This window comes from Pan paniscus, chromosome 16, assembly GCF_029289425.2.
Source record: "Pan paniscus chromosome 16, NHGRI_mPanPan1-v2.0_pri, whole genome shotgun sequence".
Classification (NCBI taxonomy): Eukaryota; Metazoa; Chordata; class Mammalia; order Primates; family Hominidae; genus Pan; species Pan paniscus.
Window position 1 is genome coordinate 19,788,901 of NC_073265.2, and position 11,276 is coordinate 19,800,176.

The 11,276-nt window shown below is 43.4% G+C and overlaps 1 protein-coding gene across 3 annotated transcripts in view; it reads right to left on the reverse strand.

The window, feature by feature from the left end:
* The window catches only part of MTMR10 (myotubularin related protein 10), a 53,005-nt gene extending 41,946 nt beyond the window's left edge, over nt 1–11,059 (reverse strand). For 2 of the 3 annotated variants that reach the window (XM_003809566.6, XM_034938451.3), the window contains exons 1-2: nt 10,620–11,059; nt 9,949–10,009 (exon numbers count right to left, since the gene is read on the reverse strand). In XM_003809566.6, coding sequence (XP_003809614.1) covers nt 9,949–10,009; nt 10,620–10,679 — 121 coding nt within the window. In that variant the 5' untranslated portion in view covers nt 10,680–11,059. The remainder of the gene's footprint in view (nt 1–9,948; nt 10,010–10,619) is intronic. The other variant, XM_008961818.5, reaches the window with a different exon arrangement.
* Between the last annotated feature and the right edge of the window lie 217 nt (nt 11,060–11,276).

Consider the following 11,276-nt stretch of genomic DNA (forward strand, 5'->3'; position numbering starts at 1 on the left):
CAACAAAAGAAATAACAAAAATGCCGGATTAGAAAGTAAATTAAAAAGTATCTGTGAATCCATACTGTTGTCAACAGATGACTGAATAATAAATAAATAAATGGCGGAGAAGAGACAAATCTTCCTTACAGAAGAATTCCAATTAATAAATGTAGGAGGAATAAGGAAACAAAATCATGATTAGAACATTACAGTAAAGATCAAGAAACTATCATGGACTCAAAGTCATAGACTGAATGATTGCTGTGTGCAACATGCATTGATGAATGCTAAATTCAGAGAGCCAAACTTTAAGGAGAAACAGGTTATTTGTATAAGCACAAAGCTATCTTCCCAAAAGTATTGACTAATTACCGTGGTAGTTTTAAGGTATGCCCATAAATTTGTGATTCTCCTCTCTCCAGGAAGTGGAGCTTAATTCCCAATCCCTTGAATGTGGGCTGCACTTAGTGATTTGTTTCTAACAAACAGTACAGAAAAGGAAAAACAGTCACTTTCTAGAGGAGAAACCTGACAGATATCACTTTAACCTGAAGTGATCGAGGTTAACCTCACCAATAACCAATCATGTTGATGTCTTGTGCCTGCTCACATGACACAAGGGCAAAGGATACCACCTCTGTGGGTCTTTCCCAAAATCCATAACCTCTGCTTAATCAAAAGAAAACATCGGACAAATCCAAACCAAGAGACATACTACAAGACACTACCTGAGTAATAATCTTCCAAAGCGTCAAGGTTTTGTTGGGGAATCTAAGGAAAGGGTATCCACAGATTCTTCTGTTATTTGCAACTTTTCTCTAAGTCTGAAATTACGTCTACATTTTTAAAAGTCAATTTGATGACGTTTCTAGGGGGTGGTTTGTTAGAACAGAAATCTAGTAATTATAAAATTTTTCCTTTTGTAGTAGTATATTTCTATGTTTAAAGAGCTTTAATATGTATTATTTGAGGCAAAATAAAAATCTCATTCTCACGCCTGTAATCTTAGCACTTTGGGAGGCTGAGGCAGGCAGATCACTTGAGGTCAGGAGTTCGAAACCAGCCTGGCCAACACGGTAAAACCCCGTCTCTACCAAAAACACAAAAAATTAGCTGGGCCTGGTGGTGCGCACCTGTAATCCCAGCTACTCAACAGGCTGAGGCAGGAGAATCGCTCAAACTCGGGAGCTGGAGGTTGCAGTGAGCAGAGATCATGCCACTGCACTCCAGCCTGGGTGACAGAACAAGACTCCATCTCAAAAAAAAAAAAAAAAAGAAAGAAAAAGAAAAAAAAGAAAATCAAATTCAATAGAAAAAAACACGTCAAGGTCTTAAAAGATGAGATGAAAAAGCTGTCACAGACTGAGACATTGAGAATAAGGAGACACGATAACTAAATGCTATGTAGTATCCTGGATGTGAACCTGAAACAGGTAAAGAACATTTGTGGAAAAACTAGGGAAATATGAATAAAACCTGCAGTTTAGCTAATAGTATTGTTAGTTTCTCAGTTGAGCTAAATTCACCAAGGTTACATAAGCTATTAACATTAGCGGAAGCTGGCTGAAGAGTTCACATTAACTCTATCCTCTTTTGTACAACTCTTACAAATTCAAATTCATTCCAAAATAAAACTACTAAAGAAGAAAATAAACAAGAGACACAACATTAACAACAGCCAAAAAAAAGAAAAAAGAAAAAAAAAGTGAAAGAAGGACTCTCTGGGCCAGGGTCTTTTAAGCGTCACACAGCCTTTTCTTACAGAATGGAAATGAGCCCTTGGAAAAGAGCAAAGAACAGAAGTACAGAGGGATACAGGGGAAGAAGAAAGAAAAGAAGGGCACTTCTGAGGATATGCTACAATTGGGTCTTCCTATTACAATAATTAAGTGTCGAGTTAGTGACATGAGTTTTATTTGATAATGCTAAATTTTGTTCATGCAGAACCAGTCTTTAAAATATTTGGATCATGTAGCACAGCTGTCTGCTCACGTAAGTTATTTGTTCATAATTTTAAAAAAAAGGAATGCTGAAGAGGAGCTGTCATAAGCTCCTGCCATGCACTGAAACACTGGGCCAGAAAACTAGCTTATACACAGGGAAGAAAAAGAAGACACAAAGTGGCCTCTTCCCAGATAGGATATATAAAAAGAAGGTACTGAGACTGCTCTTGTTCACATGTTAAATTAAGTGACCTTGAAGAGAAAACTCCTAATAAAAGCTTCAAAGCTCTAGAGGATCTGAAGTTTTCAGGGAGACTATATGCCTGTGCTTTTTATGCAGTAAAAGGGTGGTGTGCTAGAGACGGCGGGCTGGCCTGCTTGTGAGAACCCACCAGACTCATCTCTCCCAGCTCTGTGCTATGCCATCAGCCACGATGGGACCATTTACAGCACCAAGCACTTCCCAGGATGCCACAAGGAAGCCTCATGAAGACAGAAAAAGCAGGAAATTAGCTTCAGTGTGCGGTAAGCAAAAACCTTCTAAATTAGAGGATGATGAGCCAAAGGTTTCTACTAACACCTGGGAAGAAATCAAGAAATCCAAGTTTATTTTCTCAAGACCCTTTCATCTGTAAATATAAATAAGAAGGGAAATGCAATTACAGTTAATAAACCTCCAAATGATATGGCTAGGAAAGTTTTTAACTCCCTGAGGACCTCAAAACCATGTTGTATTATCTTTCCTAACACCTTATACATTTAGAAATTCATCACGTTTGATGGACAGAAATAATGTTTCCCATACATTTTAGGCTGGAACACAGTTTAAGGCAAAGTCTCACGGCACACGTGGCTAATTAACCTGTGGGATGTGTAGAGGCCAAAAGCATAACTTAACTTGGGCTTTTAACAGTAGGGTGACTGCCCCAGTTTGTCTGGGACAGAGGGGTTTCCCTGGGATGTGGTATTTTTAGCACTAAAACCAGGACAGTCTCAAGCAAACTGGGACAAGCTGGTCACCCTAGCTTTAGGTAAATTCAGGAATTAAAGTGGCTCAAAAGTTATTACAGGAAATTGAAACTATGTGGAAGATAAACACAAATCTTTAATGCTGGTACTAACACACAATATAAAAAAGCAAGTACCATATCCAGTGAGTAGCACTCAGGACAGGATGGGGCAGGAGGAAGGGTATAGTGCTGATCTCAGGAAAAATTGTAGAATGAAATCTTGAAGGAAGAAGAGCATTGAGATAGTAGAGAATGTGTGATAATAACAGTAACAAGGTCCTAAATAAGGAATAAGGCATCTGGAAGAGACCAAGGAACCGGCATGATTGAAGCAAATATCAATATTGGGAAATACTGAGAAATGAAGTCAGTGAGGTACAGTGTTAGCAAATTACAAGGTTAAAGAATTTGGATTTCATCCTGCTTAAGTAGGATTTTATTTATGGAGGTTCATGAACGGTACTGACAACGATAGTGAGGAGTTTGGAGGGGTAAGAAAATGCTGGCCTAAGGTACTGCAGCAGAAGCCTAAGGAATGGACAGCTCCAAACATTCCTAAGGCTCTACGGGTAAGGTATAAAGCTAATGCTAAGATAGTACAGTTACACTGTTCACTGTTCTGAGGGTGTGTTACAAGTCCTTTGGTCTTTCAAGAACAATGCATTCGCAAATAAAATACTACAAAAATCAGTCTACAATCATTTATGAAGCCTACCTACAAAAAGGAATTACATAAAACACTTGAAAGATAAAGTCTTTGCCTTTAAGGAATTCACAACCCAACTGAGGAAATAAGACGTATGGTGAGACAGAAAACAAGAACAGTACGGGCCAGTGAGCTTGTAAAAAATAAACAAGACATCTATACAACAATGGCTATTTTCATTTCCCAGATGGCCCATGGTTGTATGCTTTTCTGATCCGATTACAAAAGACTCTGACAATCACTGCATTCATTATCTAATAGTTAATCTCAAGAATGAAAGTGCTGTGAGCACTGTAGATGGGAACAGGGAAAGAACTGAGCTGACGCACAGCCTCAGCACAGGGGCCCAGGCTCAACGGGCACTCAAGATTCAGAGCACAAGCATTTGTTTCCAGAGATCTTTCTTGTCACCCCTGCCCTACCCCAAATCTGGCTTAGATGACCTTCCTCTGAGCTCTTACTACTTTTTCTCTCCTCTACTGAAGCATCTCCCCAGTGAACTGAAACTGTCTAAGAACAGGATCCCATCTCCTCAGCATTTTACCCTTCTGCCAAACTGCATCAAGCACACACTCAATACCTGCAGAACAAATTCATTATCATTAGTCTTGGCATTTCAACTCTTCTCCCTTAAAAAAGAGCATGCCCCGGGGTGAGAAGAGAGCAAAGGCCATCAAGCCCCACTCACTGCAAATCTTACATCCTCAATACAAAGCTGCTGGCATTTCACCAGACTGTGCTTCGGCACAGCCAGCAACAGGAAGTCCACTACCTCCCTAAGACATTCCATTTTCTGGCAGCTGAAATTCTCTGAAAGTTCTTCTGCACGCTGGGTCAAAATCTGTCACTGTTGTGAAAAGGGCAAAGACAAGGACAGAGCTCTTTTTACTTCACTAGAGAACTCCCTCTAGGCTGACATCCAATCTACTCCCCAACAGTTCCAAAGCATAAATCTGTACCCTAGTGTCACCAGTGCAGCCAGGTGGGCCGTGCTGCTTAGCAGTTAGTGGCACAGCCTGGGAGCCGGACAGAGAACTGTGGCTCTGCCTTGCTAGCTGTGTGACACTGGGCAAGTTACTTAACCTCAGCAAACTACAGTTTTCACATCTGTCAAATGGCGATAAACTGGTATCCTAGCTGACAAGACTGTTATGAGGATTAATCTGCAAGCTATATTAGTTAAGGATCCTCGTTCAAAGTATGTTCAGAAACATGCCTGGTAATAGCTTAGCAAAAAGAAGAATACAAGGCTTTTGTGTCACCTGGACTGCAAGGACAATGAAACCCAGGGACTTCAACACACATTAGTACATTCCCTTGGGGTTCTTCACTCTTTTCAACAGATTCTTCTGGAACTGTGGCCACTTGCAGCATTACCAAAGAGGACCTCTTCCCTTAGTACCAACCTAACAACATCCAGAGGCAGACCTGTGTTCATGCTTGCAGTCCAGGGTGGGTTATTAACCTTGCTGGCCACACTGGAACCCAAGGTTGGGTGGAGTTAGTTAGGAAAGGATAATTTGTCAAAAGAGGGAGGATGCATTTTTCAGAGGATGGTGGAAGGGGGCTGGGTGTGCTGGCTCACGGCTGTAATCCCAACACTTTGGGAGGCCAAGGTGAGCCAATTGCTTGAGCTCAGGAGTTCGAAACCAGCCTGGGCAATATAGTTGGACCCCATCTCCACAAAAAATACAAAAATTAGCCAGGTGTGGTGGCGCACGTCTGTAGTCCTAGCTACTTGGGAGGCTGAGCTGTGAGGATCACTCGAGCCCAGGAGGTTGAAGCTGCAGTAAGCCGTGATCACACCACTACAGTCCAAACTGGGTGACAGAGCGAGACCCTGTCTCAAAACACAAACAAAAAAATGGCAGTACTCCTAGGCAGACAAAATAATTAATGTTCTCTGTGTGAGTGCTCACAAAATTGTATCTATAGTATTATAATAATCTCATCTAGTAGGTTCTAGTTTAGATTCCAAACCAGGTATAGTGCAAAACTAATTTAAAGGACCAATAAAGAGTTTTTAACTTTTTAATTTTGTTAACTTAAAAACTTTTTTAAAGCTACAGCTATTATCACCAACATTTAACAAAAAAAGTATCTATTCCAAGTAAGTTAGAAGAACATAATCTCAGAATAAAAGACAATCTTTTAAATCAAATAAATTTATCTTTATTAAAGAAAGCTGCACTTTTCTTAATTTTCTCATTTTGACCAAGGTCTGGTAAAAACTTCATCCAAATCTGATACCAGGCCCTGGCTGGAATCTGGGTACCAGTGATCCAGGTCACAGTCTTCTACCTTGTCAACAGGCAGCTTAGGGCTCACCCCAGGCCTTTCTGCGATACAGGCACACGACACCTCCAGCATTCTCGCTATCCAGGACAGACCTGGCACCCAGGAGATACTCACATCCTCACCGAACCGATCCACCAGTCCAGCAGCTAAACAGGACAGAGTCTGGCATTACATGCTCTTAACAAATATATACTGGAACACAAACATATATACACACACACACTTTAAAAGCCAAACTCAGTTTTCAAGTATTGGAGTGATTTTACACATATACAATATAATCACTGAAAGAATGAAATTCACATAATGAGAGGAAGATAAAGAGAAAGCCTACACAAAAACTGACTACTTTGGCAGAGTACTCTATTTCAATTCCAGGCTCAGACATAAATCTCTTGAAATGTCTGGCATAAAATAACACAGTCTTCCCTTTACTCCTAAATCTGAAAGTTAGTCTGTGTGTGTGCCTGGGTAAGGTAACAGTTTAAGCCAGGTGGTCTGAGAGGTCCTTTCGTTCAGTCCCTCAGTAAACATCTCAGTGTCTACCACATTCCTGGCACTTTGTGAGACATCAAGACCACAAAGTTGAAGTAGGCACAATACCCATCTCAGAGTTTCATGTATCAGGAAAGCTGAAAATTACTAACATAAACCACAATCTAAATTAAATTACTAGTCATTTTCTTCTGTTTTCTTTACTTAATAAAAGATGAGGATCATTTTGAAATTAGGCTTAAGTTCCAACAGTGCACACGGTGACAGCACACAAATAAACAACTCATTTTGTGTTCTAATTTTCATCTGCTTATTGAATTAGAAGTTCAAACTTTGGGCAACTGAAGTAGGATACCCTTGGACCCAAGGCATTATGCCAAAGCAAAGCATGCAATACCATATCTCTAACAATTACTTTTTTTTTTATTTTTTTTTTAAGTTCTGGGATACATGTGCAGAATGTGCAGGTTTGTTACATAGGTATATACGTGCCATGCTGGCTTGCTGCACCCATCAACCCCGTCATCTAGGGATGACGCCGGGAATTTCAAGCCCCGCACGCATTAGGTATTTGTCCTAATGCTCTCCCTTCCCTCATCCCCCACCCCCAACCCCCCCGACAGGCCCCGGTGTGTGATGTTCCCCTCCCTGTGTCCATGTTGAACAATAACTTCTGCATCCCTGTATATAGCCACAGGTGATGTGGCCAGGTTTTCTATTGATTCTGATAGTCACAAAAGCAAGAACTATATTATTCACTCCCTCTTAGTAAAAGCTCTAGCCTAGTCTAGGTCTTTAGATCACCAATACTTCGGTAACTTTCCACTTGTCTTCCAGATTTCATGGGTAGAGTAGTAGGCTGCAGGCCAACAAAGAGCAAATGGTAGCAGTGAGAGATGTGACAGGCGAGGTAAAGCAGGAAACAGAGACCACAACAGGGCAGCCAGACAGAACACAGCCAGGATGGGTGCAGGAAGGCCAGAATGAGAGGGTAAGAACAGAAGGGGAGAGGAAGGGGGCAAAAGACATCCTAATTCAGGACCGGCTAAATGTTGGGTAAGGATAAGTCAGGTACAAACAGAATGCTGGGTGATAGAGCCGTCATGTATGCATGTACAGATGTCAGCTATGATTTGGCCGCCAATGCAATAGAAATTAACACAGGTCAGAGAATTCCTTAATGGGCAAGTAAAAGGTTCAGACTTAGTGTTACAGCTCTTTTAGAATTTCTCTAAAAATAATTCGGATTTAGCCGCCATTTCTGGGACAAGAAAAGCACAGTCAGAAACTGGGTTTACAATTTCCCCAGAAAACTCTGACTTTTAGCAATTTTATAGAATTGATAACCCTCAGTGAGAAAGTTCTTCAAGTTTATGCATACTTAGTAACACCTTTTCTTAGCATATATCTTAAATTTAAAAGCTAATTTTAAAAAAGTGGCCAGGCGCAGTGGCTCACGCCTGTAATCCCAGCACTTTGGGAGGCCAAGGCGGGCGGACCACCTGAGGGCAGGAGTTCAAGACCAGCCTGGCCAACATGGAGAAACCCCATTTCTACTAAAAATACAAAAAATTAGACAGGTGTGGTGGTGGGCTCCTGTAATCCCAGCTACTTGGGAGACAGAGGCAGGAGAATCGCTTGAACCTGGGAGGCAGAGGTTGCAGTGAGCCGAGATCGCGCCACTGCACTCCAGCCCAGGTAAGAGTGAGACTCTGTCTCAAAAAAAAAAAAAAAAAAATTTAAAAAAATTTTAAAAAAATGAAAAAGCAAGCACTGACATTTACAGCTAAGACCATGTTGTTTCTGAGTGTGAAATCATAGTATGCAGAGTGCAGGAATCAAAGCCTAAGAACCAGGCCTGTTCAGAGTAAACGAAGTCAAAGTTCAATAGCTCATAGGCACTCATTCAAGATGAGTACTGTTTCCTCGTCCCTGCATTTTAAATACTCAGAGTGACTAAAACTAAAACAGAGCACACAGGGAGCAAGGGTTACTTAGTAATTCTACTGTTCACTCTGAGGAAAAGTACAAATGATTAATTAGTACACACTGTTGAGTGAAAAGCACTAACAAAATCAAGGGAAAATATTTATGACTCCCATAGTAAAGTTTAAAAAACACTTTTTAAACTTTCATATGGAACCAAAGTTTGGTGTTTTTAATATTTTGTCCCTATATAATATTTAAAATTTTAAAGTTTCCACATTTGTTCAATTTTTACCTACAAAATTCTAATTATTTTACCGATTTGGCTTTAAGTAATGAGTCAGATTTTACAATGCTGATAGTAGCCACACAAACTAGTATTTGATTTCAGGTTTTTTTTTTTTTGAGACGGAGTCTCACTCTGCCGCCCAGGCTGGAGTGCAGTGGCAGGATCTCGGCTCACTGCAAGCTCCGCCTCCCGAGTTCATGCCATTCTCCTGCCTCAGCCTCCCGAGTAGCTGGGACTACAGGCGCCTACCACCAAGCCTGGCTAATTTTTTTTGTATTTTTAGTAGAGACGGGGTTTCACCATGTTAGCCAGGATGGTCTCGGTCTCTTGACCACGTGATCCATCCGCCTCGGCCTCCCAAAGTGCTGGGATTACAGGCATGAGCCACCGTGCCCGGCCGATTTCAGGTTTAAAACAGGCTTTCCTAAGTATCTGGCTACTTCCCCTAATAATCGCATTAAACAACTGACTTTTCCTAATTATTATACAATTGTTATACAATTCAAAATACCATACCAATATTCTGTATGCTCTAAAACAAACCCCTTTCTACCACCAATCCCTACTTCCATCTCTAAGGTCACTTATAGCAAATTTTGTTCTAAAGCAGTGATTCTCAACTGTGAGATTTTTGTCCCCCAGAGGTGGGGGACAAAAAAAAAAATTGGCAATGACTGGTGGCATTTTGGTGTGGCAACTAGGTCGCAACTAGGTGGTGGGGGATAAGGGTACTACTACTGGCATCTAGTGGGTGGAGGCCATCTTTGCTGCTATACACAGGACAGCCTGCCCGTCCAACTATGAATTATCTGGCCCCAAATGTCAATTAAGTGTCTCTGCTGGGAAAAGCCTGGTTCTAAACTGAAACAAGCAAATTTGCAAATACAGCTGACAACTTCAAAAAACAATTGCCAAGCAAGTAATTCAAAGTTCACTAAGCTCTGTTATTGGTATAGAGACACACACATAATAAAGGCGTCTTTTTATACTATCAAAATGCATTAAAATGATTTATTAATCATTAATGCAATAAGTGGCAAACACGTCAGCAAAGAGTACTTTTACTACCCAAGCAATTAAACATATACATCTTTTCAAAAAGAAATTCGGGAGACAAAAAAGGAAATGAGGTAATGACATTCTTGACAGTTCCTTTTTCTCCTCTCAGTCACTAGACTTTTAACTGGAGAAAGTTTAATGAGAGAAGGGAAGTTAACCACATGATACTACTAGTCGGCAGAATAATCTTAAACCAAAATACTTGCTAAAGTATCTGTTAGAATCCTAACTAATGTTTACCTGGCAAAAGGACTGGCTCCAGTTTTTTAATCTTCGGTTCCGAATTGATCTTATCGTCAGTCTGAAATACATTAGCAAAATAAATCAAAATCTCAATCCCCCCACCCTCCGTAAAATGCTACAGCAAATGTTGTTTTCTAAGTGATGACACATGCGAAAGACACACAGCCCCCCCATTTAAATTCTTTCACATATTAACCGAGCTGTTTTTAAGATCTGCTCATTATCGACTTGGAAGCCTGATAATAAAAAATGTTTAAACTGCCAGTGTCGCTTCCAGGTGTTCACATTTATGACAGACGGGTAACCGCCTCGACCAGTGACCCCAAGCGCTGCAATCATGCTGGCGGTCATAAGAGGGAGGGTCGATGGGTTGGAAACTAAAGAAAACCCCAGCTCCCAAGGCTCCCCTGGGTCTCAACACTCGGCAAAACTACGGACGACAGAACTTCGGGCAGAGAATGGCTGCAGAAGAGTTTTACAAGTTTTCGCCGAGCCAGTGGGGGCTCCCGAGAAGGCGCATTTCGCGGCGCCGGGAATCAAGCAGCCGCGCTGCTGTGGGCAGGGAGACGCGCGCAGCCTCCTGGGGTCCTCCAGTTCCCGGGGGTCGGCCTGGAGGCTCCACGGAAGCGCAGAGGAGAGTCGGGCGCTCGCGGGGAGGGGTTGTTTACCTGGGGCGGTGGCAGGAGGTAGGACCTGAAGGTGGGTTTGGGCGGCTTGAGAGAGAACATGGTGCCGCCGCCTTTTCGCCCCGTTCCCGTCGCGGGCCAGCGGCAGCGCCGACGCCTCCGGGCGTAAAGCTCTCAGTGCAGCCGCCCAGGCCCTTTCTGCGGCCAGCCGAGCCGGGCGGACTGACGGGCGGGGACACGGCGCAGCGCCCGCCCGAGCGGGGAGGGGCCGGGCACAGCCAGGCCGACGCGGGCGCCGGGGCCCATCCCCGGAAGGGGCCCGGTGCCCCGCCCCGAGAGACGGCGCGCGCAGGGCCGCGGCCCGCCGCTCCCGGACCGTGTCCCGTGCTAGTACCGGAACGCAGCGGTGGCGCCAGGTGCCCGCTGGCGGGCCCTCAGCCGGGGCGCCGCGGGGAGCGTAGCCCGACGGCCATCTCAAGAGCGCGGCCTCCGGAGGGTCCTTCTACGGCGGCCCGCAGGGGTCAGGCGGCCCGCGGGGGCCTACGGCGGCCTGCGGGGGCCACGGCGGCAGCGGTGGCTGCCTGGGACGGCGGCGCGGGGCGTCTTCTGGCCGGGCTGCAGTCCTGGGACAGTTCCCTTGACTTACACATGGGCCGACTTCGCCCTCCGGCCTGGGCGAGCATTGTTTTGAAGCTCTCA